General features: G+C 33.4%; 1 protein-coding gene across 1 annotated transcript; it reads right to left on the bottom strand.

The window, feature by feature from the left end:
- Nucleotides 1-2,299: 2,299 nt before the first annotated feature.
- Nucleotides 2,300-17,826, bottom strand: LOC128556431 (guanylate-binding protein 2-like). The gene is made up of 12 exons (XM_053541600.1): nucleotides 17,716-17,826; nucleotides 14,756-14,870; nucleotides 13,670-13,774; nucleotides 13,205-13,336; nucleotides 12,838-12,960; nucleotides 12,239-12,426; nucleotides 7,931-8,058; nucleotides 6,370-6,479; nucleotides 4,842-5,263; nucleotides 4,238-4,515; nucleotides 2,702-2,923; nucleotides 2,300-2,510 (listed from the first exon to the last, which is right to left on the bottom strand). The coding sequence occupies exons 2-12, from the start codon at nucleotides 14,779-14,781 to the stop codon at nucleotides 2,301-2,303; spliced, it is 1,944 nt and encodes a 647-aa protein (XP_053397575.1). The 5' UTR covers nucleotides 14,782-14,870; nucleotides 17,716-17,826; the 3' UTR covers nucleotide 2,300.
- Nucleotides 17,827-19,070: the final 1,244 nt, after the last annotated feature.

Here is a 19,070-nt window from a genome sequence, read left to right as displayed (position 1 = left end):
CAAATTATCCCACTAGGATCAAATATGGCCTCGCCCTGGGGTCACGTTGTTTAGGGAACAACTTTGGAAGTCGTCTTGTGCAAAACAACACGGCCTAGCTAGCTAGAACTTTGGAATTTGGTATGTATATGAAAAGATGGCACATGTCATCGCAATCGTCTTAACTTTTAAGGGAATTGTCTGCTCCTGCAATTCTAAAACCAAGTACAACTGAAAAAAGAAGGTACTACATTTAACATATAATCTACAACTAAATGTTTTAAAGATATCAGGTCTTATAAATTACTAGAGTACATCAGTATTTATATACATAGATGTCACTAACAAATCTCTTTCATTTTTACATGTTGTCATACCGCTATTTTTCCAATGAAATCTACAAGAAATATGTCGTTGATATGATAAAAATATTTTTCTGCTTTATTGACATACAAAATTGATATGCTGCAAAAATCTTGAAATCTTTGACATATTAAGTTCTTTTTGTCTTGTAGAATTTGTGTAAAAACCTTTCCGCGACAAGTAGAAGCTTTTTGCTTAAATGGTATATTACTAATCATATTTTGATGATTAAGCATTAATTAATTTTATTTTCGGAAATAAGAAATAAAAATAAGAAATATGCCTATTAATCAATTTTGTTTTATCATCAGTGTGAATTATCTTTACCCGTGACTATTTGATAAACGACATTGTGTCTGAAATCATTAGTCTTCCACCTCTGATTCATGTGGGGAAGTTGGCAGTTACTTGCGGAGAACAGGTTTGTGCTGGTGACCAGGTACAGAATCCAGGAACACTGGTTAGGTTAACTGCCCGCCGTTATATGACTGAAATACTATTGAAAAATGGCGTTAACACCCCCCCCCCCCCACAAAAAAAAAAAAAATAAATAAAAAATTTACTAACTAGTTTTAAACGAAAGTACATTAACATTAAATGCAAGAATACACATTGTTAAACATGTTAAAGTAGATGCTATTCATATAGGCTTGGTTCATCACAGTGACAGTAGCATCCAAAACTATAAATAACATACATTTATAACATTGAATGTTTACGTATGTAAGTTGTCTTTGTTATACTGTTTATGTTCAGAGATTAATTATATAGTATATGTCAAGCATTACAATATTATGACAATATACACCATTTTTCCTGCTCCACAGTTGTATTTGATCTCGCTCTATAGCTTTGTTCTTGTAGTCGGTTTGTTCTAGCCTCTAATTTGGCACACCTTATTGTGCTTTCTTTATACGCTTTTCGTGTTTCCCGAACTTCTTCCTCCAATTCTTCCATTCTTCTTTCCTCTCTTTGTCTTTCCTCTTTTCGAATCTTTTCAAGTTCGTCTTCATGTTGTTTTCTTTGATTTTCAAGTTTCAACTTTAATTTCTTCTTCTCCGCTTTTTGTGTTTTCCTTAAATCCTGTTTTACATTTTCTAGCTGCATTGTTATCGATTATGAATGATAAATGTTACATATGCAATATACACTCTTATATACTTAACTTTGTTCAACAACCCGTATATCAAAAATATGAACACCAGAAGTATTAAGTAAAGATCGGTAAGATAAATTATATCGGCGATCCTAATCGGGTTTTACTTTCACATGACTGTCATATCTCAATTTTACACAACGTCTTTATTATATAATCGTCAGTAACAAAAAAAAAAAAAAAAAAAAAAAAAAAAACAACATATTCTATTTACTTAGTATGATATACTGCAATGAGCAAGGTACTTAGTTTATCAGCCACATGCAAAAAGTGTAATTAAATTTCTTGTGATGTAGTTTTTGTTGTTTCTAACGTAAGCAATTTGAATCAATAAATGAAGTAAAGTTCTGGCAATATTAGTATGATTTACCCACTGACACCAGACCAGAAGGAAATGCTTCTGTACATGTTTTCTTTCTGGTCTGGTGCCAGCGGATTTACCGCTGAATTCCCTTACATTTAGTGAAGCAAAAACATGTTTCTTTTGCAAAAAATGAAAATCAGTGTGATCGTAATTTCGCCGATACAGTGGTATGTAAAAGTTATAAGAAAATAACATATTATGCAGTAAAGGTTTGGAACAGAAATATAATTGTCAAATGATGAAATTGTACTGTTTGTTGTGTGCGTACATTATCACAATATATGTGGGACTTGATTCAATAAAACTAGATAAGGTTTATATACTATAATTTCTTATGTTTCGTATTTCTAAAATCAATTTAACAAGAAATTATTAATAACTGCAATAATCAGCGAGACAATGAAATTAATGCAAATGCGAAAAAAGCGTATTATACAGTTAACACTTAGTTAATGCAAGAGCGTAATTTATGATAATTATAAAATAAAAACAAACTACATGTACATATAAATGAAAAATCGCAACACAAAGTGAGGATGTACTATATGTACCTTTTATTTCCTTCTCCGACTTTGCTTTGTCTACATCCATTATCATTTTGCTTTCCGATAGCATTCTTCTTTCAAAATCGCTTTGAGCCCTTTGCCTCTGCAACGGCATAATACTGACTAAATAGGATATTTATATTTCAAAATTCAATATAAAAATGTTGAATGAATGCATAATCCATTTTAGTTTACATTTATAAATAAGGGATATAGTTTAAAGCACAATATCGTAAATGCATTGCAGTAAATTTGAAAGAATTATTAAGTAATCGCATAATCAAATATTCATACCTCAGCAAACTCAGTAGTTTCGAGGTCTTTATTATACTCCTCGAAAAGATCATGCATGTCTTTGTTGTAAATTGTATGTCCTCCAGCGACAGCATACTTTCCCTTTTCTTTGTTAATCTTAATACTTTTCTTGTGCATTTCATGGAGCTTATCAACGCAATGTTCATATAAAAGGTCTCCGTTTTGCTGGTCGAGTTGTTCATATAGTGTTTGCATTTCAGCCTGTGAAAATGTAAATGATACCTTATCTGTAAATTTCACTTGTACGGAACTACGTTTGATGAGATAACCACTGCACATAAGGATTTATACATTACGCAAGATGCTTAAATGTGATGTAAAATGTTACACTGACGTCCTAATATGTTCTATACAAGGAAGAAACTGTGGTCATCTGCAATAACAATTAAGTATTAACTTTGATATCCATTTGCGTCTCATAACTTGCAATTAGTTGCTAGCAAACCTTTTCTTAAAACAATGTACCATTATTGGTTTTAGAAGCTCATAATGTCATTATTTAAGAATGAATAGCTGTTACAATTGTGTTATGAATATAAGATCCTACTTTGAAGAATTGTTTTATACAATGTACGATATGTGCAAATGAATAGATAAATAGATATTGGACATATACTGATTATCAGAAGTAGAAAGATTTATCAAAAAATGTTTTTGATTGTCTCCCTTTATTACTAGATCTTTATAAAAGTCATGCAGAGTAAAACATCAATTTGGACTTAAAGATATGTAATTTGTCTTATTCAATCTGATTTGTTTTTTCAAAACCTAACTAAATCATTGGTTTTACTTTTGCGACGTACGCTGTTTTAGTGCGGGCAACCAGCTAGGCGTTTGTTTGGTGTCGTGATGCTTGCAAGAAGAGTCTATCCGGCTTACAACATGTGCCAGTCTTGCGAGGTAGGCTAAGCAACTAATCAACTAATCAAATATTTTAAACACGTCAACTTCAAATAAACATTTGAAATTTGAAGTGAATACAGATAAAGGTAGAAACATGCCACAAGTACGATTTTGCTTATTTATTTGTAACAAGCCAATCAGAAAAAAAATAGATATTTGTTTTGTTCACTTGTAGCTCATGTGACTGCCGGAAAGGCCGGAAAGAATTTTATTTATGATGTACAAGAAATGAAAAAAAAGAAATTAACCAAAACAAACTAATGCTAAATCACTGTGTACTCAAACAAACAATTTCAAATTCTTTATTTACATTTGATTTTTCATGAATAAGAAGATCCTAAAGAGGCATTTCATGCAGTCAAACAAATAATATTAGACTAGGTTTGACCGAGTTTGTATACGAGACGAAATGAGACGTATATAATTTAGAAATATCGAATGTACTATATAACAGCAAAGAGCCCATGTACGGACAGACATTTTACAGGCCGTTATTGTGATAATTGATACAATCATTGGAAGCAAAAAACGCGAACAAACAATATATTTCAGCATGTCAACATGTATAGACTAGTAAAATTAGTACAATGTACAAAGTACAAAACCCATTACCTTTGTAGCTTTTTCAATCTTTTTGTCTGTATCAAACAATAGTTTAGAATGTAATTTTGATAAAGTGTTTTCTTGGTATTTCAAATTAGAATTATGTAGTGTCTTTTTGTCAAAGACTGGCAGTTGTATTTGTTTAATCAGCGCTTTGTATTCCTCCACGGCATTCTTTGTATGTCGCTCGTTTTCTAATCTTGACATTGTCATCATTGCATCCTCGACACATGGAACACTTCCTTCGTTTATTGCTTTTACGTAGAACCGTATAAGTTTTGCTAACACTACACAAAGGAATAAAAAGTTTAATGACAACATAAATTTCTTTGATATGTACCATCACAATAACGAACATGGTTACATCACTAAAATGGCTAGCTAAGTATAATCTCACATGTATATTAAAATCTTGGAATCTAATTATGAGGATGTGACGTGGTTACATTTTAAAATATGTTTTATGTAAAAATTAAAACTGGATCACCATTAACACTATCAATACTTTATAATTCAGTTTTTTTAGTTTAAGTGCATTGTTTGCTTATATTTACTTTTATCAATATATGTCTTGACATTTTTGACCAAAATATAGAACATGAAAACTACTAACTGCTGCCTGTTACTGGCAATTTGTTAAGAAGAACTTTCTCGGGACAGTCATATACATAGGACATGAACCGCTCTGTTTCTTGGATAAACTCCTCGTTAAGGTCCTCATCTCGAGCTGTGTCTAAACGTCTCATGACACTTCTTCCTGCTGGTCTGTCGAATGTGAACACCTTCCTACGTGTAAAATACTTTTTAATGCACTCTCTGGGACGATTGTATTTGTCGTCTTCTGGCGTTTTTACTTCTTTGGTCTTGAGGCAGTCCTCTAGGTATTCATCCTCAGTGATTTCTTTACCATCAATGCGTAGCTCTAGATTAAAATCCCGTAAACACAGCACAAATTGTGGCATTATACAATCGAGCGATTCATCTGAAGAACTGCTTGACGTGACTTTCAAGTTCTTTGACAACATAGTGATATATCTTCAAATGGAGTTAAGGCAATGTTTTTACGTTCTTCGCAGCTAATATAAAACTAATGGAAGTTTTATGGGTATTCGTAACAATAAACACTAATAACTTTCTAAGATTAGAGCGAGTCCGTGAGAGAGGGTTTGTGTACCGTTTTATAAGTTTCTACTATTTGACATTAGTAGACCAACTATCTAACCTGCGTATGTTTTACAAACCTTTACTCGCGTAATTCAAATTTGATCTTAAAAATTATAATAATCTAAAGACACTTGGAAACCTGACTTATATCAGAATATTGTTTACAAACGTCGTAAGATTATAGATCATGCAATTTTTCCAACTGTGTTCAGTCATATTGTAGACGCCCTATGATCAGACTATTTTGAGTCATAAAGTAGTATTACACAAATATATCTATGTTTTACACATTTTGCTTTAATTATCTTTACCTGTTAGTTAATTCTAACAATCAATTGTAAAATGGCCAACTACCAAACACGTTTTGTTTCTCACAAAAATTCTGGTCCTTAACACTCTCGGTATAGACATTTATAACACAACTAAACACAATTAGAAAATGGCATGTCGTTTGTCAACAATATATCCTCAGAAAAATCAATATTCGAAGTGTTTCATGTCATTAAACATTTTAAACCCAAGAGGAATTTTATATATATTTGACTAGCTTAAACATTCCATTGTTGTTTCTGTCATTGCCTGTTTCAAGGCTGCGTCCAACTTTTTTTATAAATATATTTGCCTGCGTTGTCTATTCCTGCAGTATATATATGTAGTTTTGCAACCAGTCATATACAATAATATAGGAGTTTGCTTCAGGGGATGCATGTTAGAGACTCACGAATCCGTGACCTTCTTGTTCAAGATTATTTCATCGACATTAACAAATCACTTGCCAATCCAGGCTGTTGGTTAGAACCGCCTTACTCGTTTGGTCATATGTGAAAGCTTTAAAGCTGCTTAATTAAAGGAAAATGGTGTACTGCTGTAATAACAATAATGGCATGGCGGGACACCTCTCATTGTACCATAACAAGAAGAAAACATGTCATTTGAAACTGTGACCAGAACAAGCAAACAAACACCGTAAAGGATACGTAAGTTTCTCAACTGCATCTTGGTTGAAGGCAGACATCGTGTTATATACGAGTGTGCTACTGAGGAGAGTGACAATGGTAAATATTTTGTTGTCATGATCGATGCTCCCCTGAAATCAGATGTAACAATATCAAATATGAATAAAATAAGAACATTTCACTATTATTTTGATGTGTACATAAAACCAGCTGTCTGCGTAACTCAGTAGGATCGTGGGGTCGTAATCTCAACCCCTTAGCGGGGCAAACTTTCTCCGTGAAAAATGGATAAAAAATTAATTGAATTCTTCCATCCTACGCCACCCTTTGATTTATCTAAATAAGTTGGCAGTTACATGCGAGGAACATACTGGTATAGAGGTATTTTTGTTTGAGCACTTGATACGTTAACTGCAAGACATAACTGCAGAAAAATGGAACTAAAGGCAAAGCAAACAAATACATTGTGCATACAATTGATATAAAGTAGCTGTATTGTATTGTATCATTATTTATTTCTGCAACTAACTAAGGATGGCGCATTATATGCTTAAAATGAACACTGCATAAAATTGAAATTTCGTAATCAGGATATATTTTTTGAATCCTGTTTGCACATGGACAGCTACATATAAGAATCAACAGGTTTATCTACACATTAATACATAATAACATAACATATATTTTATTTGGTATTAAACTGCAATTGCACATTTATAGCCACAATATTTATACAAGTAATGTGTAAATACATTATCAAGTTTCACAAGTTCTGTAACCGTTTTAAAGAGAAATTCATGTTAATACGCAGACTATTCTCGATATCGACATTATGGATAAAATCCCGTTTTCCGGTATTAACCACTAATAAACGCCCGTTCCCGTTTTCACGGTGAGGGGGGTATCGGCCATTACGCTACATGGCGGTAGTGTTTAGATTATCCTTTTTTAAAGTTTTAAACAAAGAAAATGAATAAAAAGGTATTGCAGATTATCATTAAACATTGTTGTAATAAAGATGTAGCAACAATATCTTCAAAGTTTACTTTATTTTTTAAATTTTATCTTTTATTCTACACTGCCGTTTCCGTGGCTCGATACCGAAAGTGTGAAATTATTTATTATTATTTTTCAAGGTAAACAGATTATTTTTGCAATAAAAATGTTGCCGAGGTCGTAGAATAGTATTTCCATTGTGAGAAAGTAAGAACTTTCATAAATTATTCTTTTCTGGCAAAAATAATCGCTAATATTTTACATGGTCTTTATATCGGCTAATCTCACCAGCTCCCATGACCCTATGTACGGAAATACTGGAAAACGGGATTTATCCTTAATGTCGATATGGTCAATATGTCATCAAAACTTTATGTATGTTATGTTATGTTATGTTATGTTAATAATCATTTATTAGGTTATGTACGTGCTATTTAGGATTACAAGCAATCATGGACACCAAACGTCTAATTATTTCATGTTGATAATTAAGACATCAAATATACCATAAAAACATTTTATATAAATACACCAGAGACAATTTCATTATTGTGTTTTACCATGCACCTAAGGTTACTTGTCTCACCTTTTTAACATCTCCTAGACCTTCAGTATCCAAAAGCAGTAAAACATGAGATTCTTTTGTTGGATGCGTTTTACACCAAGCCCATACACCTTTTGTTGTTGATTCTATAGAACTTCCAAGAATAAATCCTAAAATTATATTTATAAAGGCATGATCACGCACATTACTGTTATTTTATGACCGGTCTGTAATATCCAAGTATCTAAAGCTATCTATAAATATAACCACAGGTTATGTACAGCGACATTTAATAGCATGTTGACAAGCTAAATGCTCGTGTTGTACAAACATCAAAGTTAAACTGAAAAATGTCTCTGAAAAAGAATTATAAGAAAGCCTTTACTCATCATGTCGCTCAGATTATTTAAATAGTTCCTGCTCTTTATATTCTGCTTTGATCTTTAAATGCAAATGGTATATTACTTCCAAAAACATACCATCATGTTTATGTAGATTTGCTGAAATAGTAAAACACTACGCCAAACATTTTGATATTGTCTAATGTATACTGCTTTATAACTACTATGAATCTAATTCTTTCTTAGAATGTTGACCCTATTTATGATAATAAAATTGTTTGTATTGCAATACAAGGAATTACAAAACTAAGTAAGTGGGTTGAGAAGTGAATTATATAGATAAATTGCCTTGACATGTACTGTCTAAGTTATTCAGATTAAGTTTTGGAGTGGGAGATACATTTTTAAATCTGTCAGGGCCACAACGCAATGATTTGGCGAGGCGGTGTTGCATTAATGATTGCATGAGAATTTGTCACGAGAACAACGGGTTATCACAAAATAATTCAGAAAATTGAAAATCATTTTTTCCAGGAATTATGTAGTAATTAAAAATCATTATCGAAGGCATTTACTGCCTTTTCGTATTACCCCATTGAAAAGTCTGTTAAATACTTCTCCTTTTACAAGTGAAAGCATAGCAAAAGTTCCTTCTAGGGCACATCTATATAGATATAAAATAATCATCTTGTAGAATTTTGGTTGCAATGTCTGTTTTATACTGCCAAAAAGTGTCAGGTAAGTATTTACGCTAGTTATTTAACATAACTTGCTAAATCCAACAACAAATTAAATCTGTTACCACTTTCAGTAGAGTAAATACGGCAATAAGACATTGACCCGATCAATCCATCACGATGACGACGTGTCATGCGCAAAACCCGGACCCCTAGCTCAAACGTCAAGGTCACAATTGGAGGTCAAATGTCAACAGGGCGTTTTTACTGCCCGGTCCATAACTGTCCCATCCTTGAAGGGATTTTAGTATTACTTGGTACAAATATTCCCCATGATAAAATGACATGTCATGCGCAAAACCTTGACGCCTAGCTTAAAGGTCAAGGTCATAGTAGGAGGTCAAAGGTCAACAAGGCTTTTTACCTGTCCGGTCAATAACTTTCCCATCCATGAAGGGATTTTATTATTACTTAGCACAAATGTACCTCATAATAATACAATGTGACATGCACAACTTTCAGACCTCTAGCTCAAAGGTCAAGGTCACACTTAGCAGTCAAATGTTAACATGGCATGAAGAGGGTCTGTTTCGTGTCCGGTCCATAACTCTGACATTCATGAAGGGATTTTAAAATCACCTGACACAAATGTTCTCCATGATAAGTCAACGTGTTGTGCACAAATCCCGGACCTCTAACTGAAAGGTCAAGGTCACAATTAGGGGTCAAAGATCAACAAAGTTTTTCTTTTCTGTCCCGTCCGTAACTCTGCCATCCATGGAGGAATTTTAATATTACTTGGCACAAATGTTCCCCATGATAAGACAACATGCTATGTGCAAAGCTGAGACCCTTAGCTCAAAGGTCAAGGCCACATTTGGAGGTCAAAGGTCAATAAGGTTTTTTTGTCTTGTCCGATCCAGAACTCTTGTCATCCACCAAATATTACTTGGAGTAAATGTTCCCCATGGTGAGAAGACATGTCATGCGCAACACCCAGTACTCTAGCTCAAAGGTCAAGGTCACACTTTGATATCAAAGGTCAAGAGGATTGTTTTCCTGTCTGGTCTATAACTTTGTCATGCAAAACAGAATTTAGATATCAGTTGGCACAAATATTTCCATGGATGAGAAAACATGTCATGCGCAAAACCCAGGCCAAAGGTCTAATGTCAAGGTAACACTTAAGAGACCAAAGGTCAGACACAAGAATGACTTTGTCTGGAGCATTTCTTCTTCATTCATGGAGGGATTGTGATGTAACTTAACACAAGTGTTTACCAACATAAGACGGATTGTCATGTGCAAGAATCAGATCCCTAGGTCTAAGGTCAAGGTCATATTTAGAGGTCAAAGTCAAATTCAAGAATGAGCTTGTACGGAGTATTTCTTCTACATGCATGGAGGGATTATGATGTAACTTGGATCAAATGTTCACCACCATGAGGCACCCTTGTTGTTAGAATTACGTCCCTTTGTTTTTCCTATAAATAGATTTTATTGTAACATTTTTATTACTGGCTGTGACCTATCTTTACCTGGTAAAGAGTTTCTTGTGGACTTACATTATATAGATTTTTTAGTATTAATATCTCTTTGTTGTTACTATAAATAACTTATATGATAACATTTTTATAATCAGCCGAAACAATTCAATGTGAAAACAACTGTGTGTTTTTTTATATAATTATGCACATTTTAATCCAAGTGTGTTGTTATAACATATTGTATATATAGTACAATATTGTTTATACATCATTGACAGTATCAGTTCATTATGTTATACTGCAGTAGAGAAATTAGGTGCCTTCCAGTAGGGGACTTTGTATTGCATGGCAATACTTCATACAATTGTTTCTTAGGTCACGGAGTTTAATTGGCAATCTTGTTATGACAACAGCTTTCGATATCAGTAGCTCAGTCAAGTGTGACTTACCGAATTAAAATGCAAATGAAGGAACAATGAACTGAATAAATGATAATGTTTTTGAAAATGTTTAGATCTACTCCCTACCATATTTCGAAGGCTTTACTGCTGGTGATAAGTTCATACATATATTATGTCCAGTCATGAAATGTGCAGTCTGCTATGGAATTTAAGTATAGAAGATCAACATAATATTATAAAATATACATAACTTGCAACATTTTAATGCAACGTGTATACATTTAACGGACGGTAACACTGTAAATATCAACTGATATTGTTTTAAAACTTATTAGCTCCCATAGTGAATATCACTTTGTTTCCTGTTTCTATACTTCGGAAATATTTTATGTAGCGATTTCATAATGTTAATTCAATGATGTATGTGAGTCAATACTAGTGTGATTTCTTTTATTTTGAAACAATGTAGTTATTATTTAAATTAAATTAAGCTGATGTTAATGATAGTTAGTGTTTCTCAACAAGAAGAAAAATGTTTCTCATAGGACTGAAGTTATATTAAGGATGACTACCCGTAATAGGCCTCAATTTCACCAAAAGCGTACATACAACTTGATAATGTAAGCTTTGTAAATGTCAAAATGTCAAACGATAGAAATACGGTGCATATTGACAAGTTATATAGTGACAGAAGTTCTCGAAAATTTCCTTTAGATTACCTCCCCTGATAAGTTTGGTTTTTCATGAGTTATCTCCCCTGAAAACCAGAACAAAATCATTTTCTCATTTTCCCTACGGGAAATTTTAGATTTCTTTTTGATATTTGTATCAGAATCATATAATGCAGCTTTCTACCGAAACATTTTCTAGAAACTCCAGATCAAAGAAATTATATTTCCCATAGGCATTAATGTTAACTTCAATACCGATTATTTCCCCCAAAAATGATAAAATTCGAAAAAATCTCTCGGTGAAACGATTTTAATTTTGATTGTCTTTAGAGTGACTAAATTTTATTTAAATATTACCATCCCGTTACAAGATATGAAATATGGTTATTACACCACGTTATCCTTAATACGCACGAGGTGGTAATATACGACAAATAATTATCAAGGCAGAGATAAATGACATTGCATTCAAATGTTTACTTTTACTTCAGTCATTAATTTACAAAACTATGCTTAGTAAAATGGAATTTTATTGTACCTGCTAACGTATATCTCTAAGCCGATATATGCATTTAGAACTAAATATATAGCCTATACAGTAAGTTTAGAGAAGTTCAAGCTGTAATTAAGCAATTTGTCTTCTAGAGCTTGACACACTTTTACTTTTATCATGTTTTTATTGATTATGCATAACTTGTCTCAGCAATTTTTTGTTACAGCCAGACATCTCAGAAAAATTGCTATACATACTATTGACAATACTAATACGCTACCATTTGTCTTGCCGGCCAAACGGTTCATCAGATATGATTTTCCTGTTCTGTACAGACCTGCTATAGCAACAACATTTAATGGAGACTCAATTTTCTCTAGATCCCTTACTGTATCTTCTACAATTTCAAAATTACCGTCCTTTGCAGTTATTAACTCCATCGGTTTCTCAAAGATCGCCAGCGATTCCCTACAGAAATAATAAAATATAAGTTATAAAGCATTAACATTCTACAAAACAATTACATAAAAAACAGAAGCAGATTTAAGATATCAATAACTCCCGATTTTCACATTAATTGAAAACACTAAATGCATATCTGTATTTATAAAGAAAGAAAAAGTGGAAATTTTACAGGTCACCCAACACGACAAAACTGACTTTGTTGTAGACTTGGTTTAATTTAGACCGTTCATGGACGGTAATGGGAACGCATGCTACCATCCACGCCCTCTAGCCCCGTAATAAGCAGAACTCAACATGTACAGAAACGTTTAAATTTGAAGATGCTATCGTCAGATTAACATTTAGCAAATAATCACAACAGAACATAATCAACCTTATTTTCTTCCTTCACAAAACTTTTCTTATTGAGCTTACCAATTCTTATTAATCTCTTCTGACATTTTCTCTAGATCCTTTAATGTGTTATCCGCAACTCCAAAATGACTAACACTATCAGCTTTTAATTCAGCCGGTTTCTCACATTTCCCAACCGATCTCCTAGAATATAGATAAGTTCTGTTCATATATAAGACAAATGGTAATTAGCATATCTGAAATAGGAAGGAACCTCTCCGTTTGAATGTTTGGACAGTTGGACTGTAACACTTCTTTCTCATTTATAATTAGAAAATTTCTTGTTCGAAGAATAATGTAAACAACTCATGCACATAATGCAGATCACCCAACCAAATGATCAGTCAGACTTCCTTTCTGAAAAAATTACAGCTTACATTGTACTTACCCGTGTATACCAGCTTTTCCTGAAAGATTTTCTTGGTCACTTTCTGCACCTTCTACAGCTTCAAGATTACCACACTCAACAGCTTTTAATTCCATCCGTTTCTCAGATATACTAATCGATTCCATAGATATACTGAAATGTAACTAAATACCGTCTTAAACAGTCCATAAGAACATTTACATATAAATTTAAACAATTTCCAGAATTGCATTCTTCATTTTTGTACAGTGAAGTAAGCGGTAACCGCACAGCAAATCTGGATATAAGTTTAAATATTTCTTGTTTCCATACGAAAAGGTTTAGAATCGTGACAGATCCGAAATATGAATTATTCCGTGTTTGAGATAAAATAGTATATAAAACTGTACTTCTGAGATTTGAATGGCATTACCTGTTCGCAGAAAAAAGGCATAAGCGAAATAAGAAAAGAAACTAAAATAATCAGTACAATTGAATTGTACATACCCAGTTTTGTCAATCTCATTTTGAATCTGCTGTAGGTCTGTCGTTTCGTCTACAACTTCACCATGGTCATCATTTTCCTTTTCTAATTCCACCCCAGTCATTTCCCTGAAAAGAATAAAGTACACGTACGTTAACTAATTATGAAATGTAAACTAATTCAAAGGTCACAACCAGTTAAATAGTTTTCCCTATATATTCTATATAAAACTGACATTTTTAAAGAGCTACCAAGCATAGCTAGACCCATTTTAGAGAACAAATCCTTACCTCATTTTAAAGAGTTATGATAAAACTGATGTAAAATGAAGAGAAAAGTAGGGGTCATGTATATTTTAAGAGAGATTTCTCTGGTCACATTTGCTTACTGTAAACTGACATCAAAATCACATTGCTGTGACCTGAAATTCACTTCACCAAATACAACCTGCTCTCCCATCTTTCCCACTAAAATGTCACAAATACATCCACTATAAAATTTAAACAGAAACTAGCTTTCATTTAGACCTCTGTTGCCATGCCAAGTGAAAAATTAGTGTTCAAGTACCTGGCAGCCATTACGCGACTAGACCAGATGGCTCCCACGCTGGTTCCTTTAGTTTAGTGAGGCCTCAAAACATGAAAATTACCTGTTTGTTAAAATGGATAACATATTGCGAATTATACTAAGGATCAAAGCAATTGTCAAAATATAACTTCACCAACGCTTCCTGGTAGTTTCTGTAGTCCTTGTATTGTGTCTTCTGCAACTTCATGTTTACCACCTTTGGCAGATTTAAGTCACGTTAGTTTGTTACATATTCTCATCAATTTCCAGAAGGATTGGTATATTATCGAAAAAAATCCAGTACAAAGTTACATGTAACAAACAACGAATTGGTCAAATAACTTTTTGTTTGTTATGACATTACAAATTGTAGCCCCAGCTGCAAATTGTAAATATTAATAGTTGCTTTTTGAAGAGGCGAAAGGTAGCACTAATAATTACCTCAGACATGAATATATTACATATGGGAAGATCGTTTGAAATAATTGCACAAGAAACACCAGTATTGTTTCAGTAAAGGTTGTCTTTCATCTTTTACTTACCTATTATCACTAACCTCTTCCGACATTTTCAGATGATCTGTTACTGGGTTTTATACAGTTTCAGCATGATCGTCATTGGCAGTTGTCAGTTGGCTCAAAAAGTCTCAGTAAATTCCTGAGAAAGATAGATGTAGTTTTCGTAAACCTTACAAGTCTATAAGATATATATTTAAGATATGTTCTTTTTCAGCTCACCAGAGCACAAAGTGCTCAAGGTGAGCTATTTTGAATGGTCATTGTCCGGCGTCCGTCGACGTGCGTCGTCCGTCGTCCGTCAACATTTGCCTTGTGAACACTCCAGAGACCACATTTTTGGCCCAATCTTTATGAAACTTGGTCAGAATATTTGTCTTGATGATCTCTAGGTCAATTTTGAAACTGGGTTATGTGGGTCAAAAGCTAGGTCAGTAGGTCAAATCATAGGAAAAGCTTGTGAACACTCTAGAGGCCAAATTTTTGATTAAATCGTTATGACCCTTGGTCAGAATGTTTGTCTTGATAATTTCTAGATAAAGTTTGAAACTGGGTCATGTGGGGTCAAAAACCAGGTCAGTAGGTCAGATCAATAGAAAAGCTTGTTAACACTCTAGAGACCACATTTTTACCCAATCTTTCTGAAACTGGGTCAGAATGTTTGTCTTGATAATATCTAGGTCAAGTTTGAAATTGGATTATGTGGGTTAAAAAACTAGGTCAGTAGGTCAGATCATAAGAAAAGCTTTTTAACATTCTAGAGGCCACATGTTTGACCGAATCTTTATAAAACTTGGTCAGAATATTTGTCTTGATGATCTCTAGGTGAAGTTTGAAACTGGGCTATGTGAGGTCAAAAACTAGGTCAGTAGGTCAGATCAATAGAAAAGCTTGTGAACAGTCTAGAGACCACATTTTTGATTTAATCTTTATGGAACATGGTCAGAATATTAGTCTTGATGATTTCTAGGTCAGGTTCGAAACTGGATCATGTAGGGTCAAAAACTGGGTCAGCAGGTCAGATCAAAGGAAAAATGTGCAAACACTCTAGGGACCACATTTTTATTCCAATCTTAATGAAACTTAGTCAGAATGTTTGTCTTGATAATCTCTAGGTCAAATTTGAAACTGGGCCATGTGGGGTCAAAAACTAGGTCACCTGGTCAAATCAAAGGAAAAGCTTGTGAACACTTAAGAGGCCACATTTGTGTCTCAATCTTTATGAAACTGGGTTAGAATGTCTGTTTTTGCCATTTCTAGGTCAAGTATGAATCTGGGTCAGGTGGGGTCAGAAACTAGGTCACTAGGCCAGATCAAAGAACATTTTTTTCAACACTCGAGAGACAACAATTTAAGTTTGAAACTCATTGGAATTAGTCAGAATGTTTGTTTTGATAATCTATAGGTCAAGTTCGAATCTGGGTCATATGGGGTCAAATACTAGGTCACCGGCCAAATCAAATGAAAAACTTGTGAACACTCTAGAGGCCACTGTTGTAACCAAATCTTTACGAAATTTAGTCAGAAAGTTATGATCTTCAGGTCAAGTTCAACTCTTGGTCATGCGGGGTCAAAAACTTGGTCAGTAGGCCAGATCAACTCTGGTGAGCGATGTATAGGGCCATCATGGCCCTCTTGTTTTGTTTTCGTTTTGGGTTTTACGCCGTTTTTCAACAGTATTTCAGTTATGTAACGGTGAATAATTTACAATTTGTTCTGTTTTATAAGGCAAAGGGTTACATGCTTTGGGCAACTGAAATATGAATCGTTCTTGTTGAAAAATGTAAACTGACACAAGTTTTGAACATGAATCAAATTACAAACTTTATTCTCCTGCTGGAAATATTAACACACATACTTCACCTAACCATTCAAATGTCAAAAAAGTGCAAATCAAAAGTATATAATTATTACAAGATTCTACTTGTGGTTGATAGCAATGTACAATAACCGAGACAATTTTATTAAAGATGGTGATATTTCATAAAAATATGCCAGCTAAAAGAATAGTGCATAATTAAAAATGACCAAAAATAAGTAATTGTAGGCTATGTTCTATTTATAAAGAAAATATTTGTTGCTGTTCATTCACGCACCATTCTAGATTAATTTCAAATTTTGATACAAACATTTCCACTTTACAGTTTACTACTCAAAAGCCCAAAATAATAAGTGTCAGACTTAAGGAGTTGATTAAGTAGATTAGTGTAAAATTTGCTTATAAAGAGGAATCGTATTAAAAATATAAGGAAAGCGCCAATACACTATGTATTTGACGGTTTACCATTGTGTGTATTGCAAGTTTTGGAAACGCGATTTAAGTAGTTTCTGTTTTCGTTAGGTTAGAGTCATACCGAAAACATTTAGGTCATGCGGCGGTCTTTTTCCAGCTTTCTGTGGCGGAGGACAATACCAGGTGACCATGATTTTCTGCATGGATGGGAACCCGATAGGAATCACCTTAAGCCAGCTATATAGTTGTCCTCACATGAAGATTTCTAAACCCAAAGGAAGCGACGTTTTAAGCACACAAGAGACGCAAGAGATTCGAAGCCAGCAGTCTTAATAACTCGGCCTGGCCTAGAGGCGTATCAAGACATTAAATTTATAATAACATGAATATTGAATATTAACATTTCCATACTACTCCAAATGCAGTTACCGTAATTACACCAAGAGTTTTTTTTGTAGGAACTGAAGCAGTGCCGTGTATGTCAATGGTTGGATTGTAAAACTAACAAACATAGAGATGGTATTGTGAGATCGCATGTTTAAATTGACCCTAATCAAGGAAACATAATTCAGATGTACCAACTATATATAAATACAGAAACAAAGTTAACTTTGAAGTTTAAATGGAACACAAATGTGTTGAAAAATACCTCGAAATATGACACAAAAATGTGTAGAATATATTCAGGAGACCTGTAATTCAGGTAATTGATGTAAATATTAAATCATTGACAGAATCTCATAGAAAGTATTACCTTATTCGCTTGTGCATTTGAATTTACACATCCGTAATCCGTTGCTCAGCGAATAATTCACTTTAGTCTTTCCCGAGATAGGCTTTAGGGGTCGGCTAAAACTGACTTCCAATGTATTATACGTAATACTTGTTCAGGATTTTGAATATTTCTAATAGTTTAAAACATAAGAGCAGACTCAACATGTGTGCTATTCGAGCAAAATAGAACGTTACAAACAAATAAAGCAAATCAACTTAATTAAATCAATAACAATGTAAATACTTTTAACCTCATAGTTTTATTTTACTTTTGAGAAGTCCCCCACATGCTATTTTTACACTCGATTTTCTGAAAACAGCGTATTCATTTTTAGAAAATAAATATCGAATAAATGACATTGAACAGGTAAGTTTATGCTGAAAATAAGTTCATTTTCTTCGTTTGGAAAATTCAAATTTAACAATATGTTAGTATTAACTTAAAGCTACATTATTTACTACAAATATATGCGAGATTTTATATGCATAACTGAGATTAAGATCATTAAAGGGCGGCGCTAACTTGTCAATTTGAAAGATATTCTAACAGTGCATAGTAATATACCGTATAGCGGGTTATTTCTGCGGTCAAAATATTCTGTGAATGTGAAACACATTTCTGCGTGTTTAATTTCTGCGTTTTCACTTAACGGGTAGAGAAATTTCTGCGTTTTCGATACCAAGGAGAAGATAATTTCTCGCATGATCGGACGTTGTGAGAATGATAGAACAATAAATTAAATTGCTGGCAACTGCTGTAATGTAACGTTTCATTTAATGAATACACTGTCGGATATAATATCTTGTGAAATGAAAATATATAAGTCCAACAACAATAAATTATAGCACAAACAACACCATATATATACCGTAGTTTGCTGGTGTTGTTTGTGCTATAATATATATATATAACGGTTACTCTTATATAAAGGTTACTAAAGTATACCTAGTTTGGAAGATCGCCATAAGGGATTAATCAGAACAACACATGTGAAATTCACTCAATTTATTTCATTCACAAAAGAAAAACGTTTTCTGAGGGATTAACAGTTGGATTGACCATCACACCTATTTATCATAATTATACCGTTGTTGGTAAATGTTAGATGTCGGCGGTAATTTTCAATAATAAGACCATTGAGAACTTCGGATTACCTCGGGTAACATAGCGTGAATCAACGTTGGTGAAAAAAAATGCAGATTGTTTGCGTTTTAAATGTTGGATGATTAATCTGCTGGAAATATTTATGCGATTCTACCGAGCGACTACAGAAACGCAAAACTATTCCCTCCGCAGAAATAACCCGCTATACGGTATTTACGTATATGCGCGTC

Source organism: Mercenaria mercenaria, chromosome 4, assembly GCF_021730395.1.
Source record: "Mercenaria mercenaria strain notata chromosome 4, MADL_Memer_1, whole genome shotgun sequence".
NCBI lineage: Eukaryota > Metazoa > Mollusca > Bivalvia > Venerida > Veneridae > Mercenaria > Mercenaria mercenaria.
The sequence above is the reverse complement of the archived record's forward strand: the minus strand, read 5'-3'. Positions and strand labels throughout refer to the sequence as shown.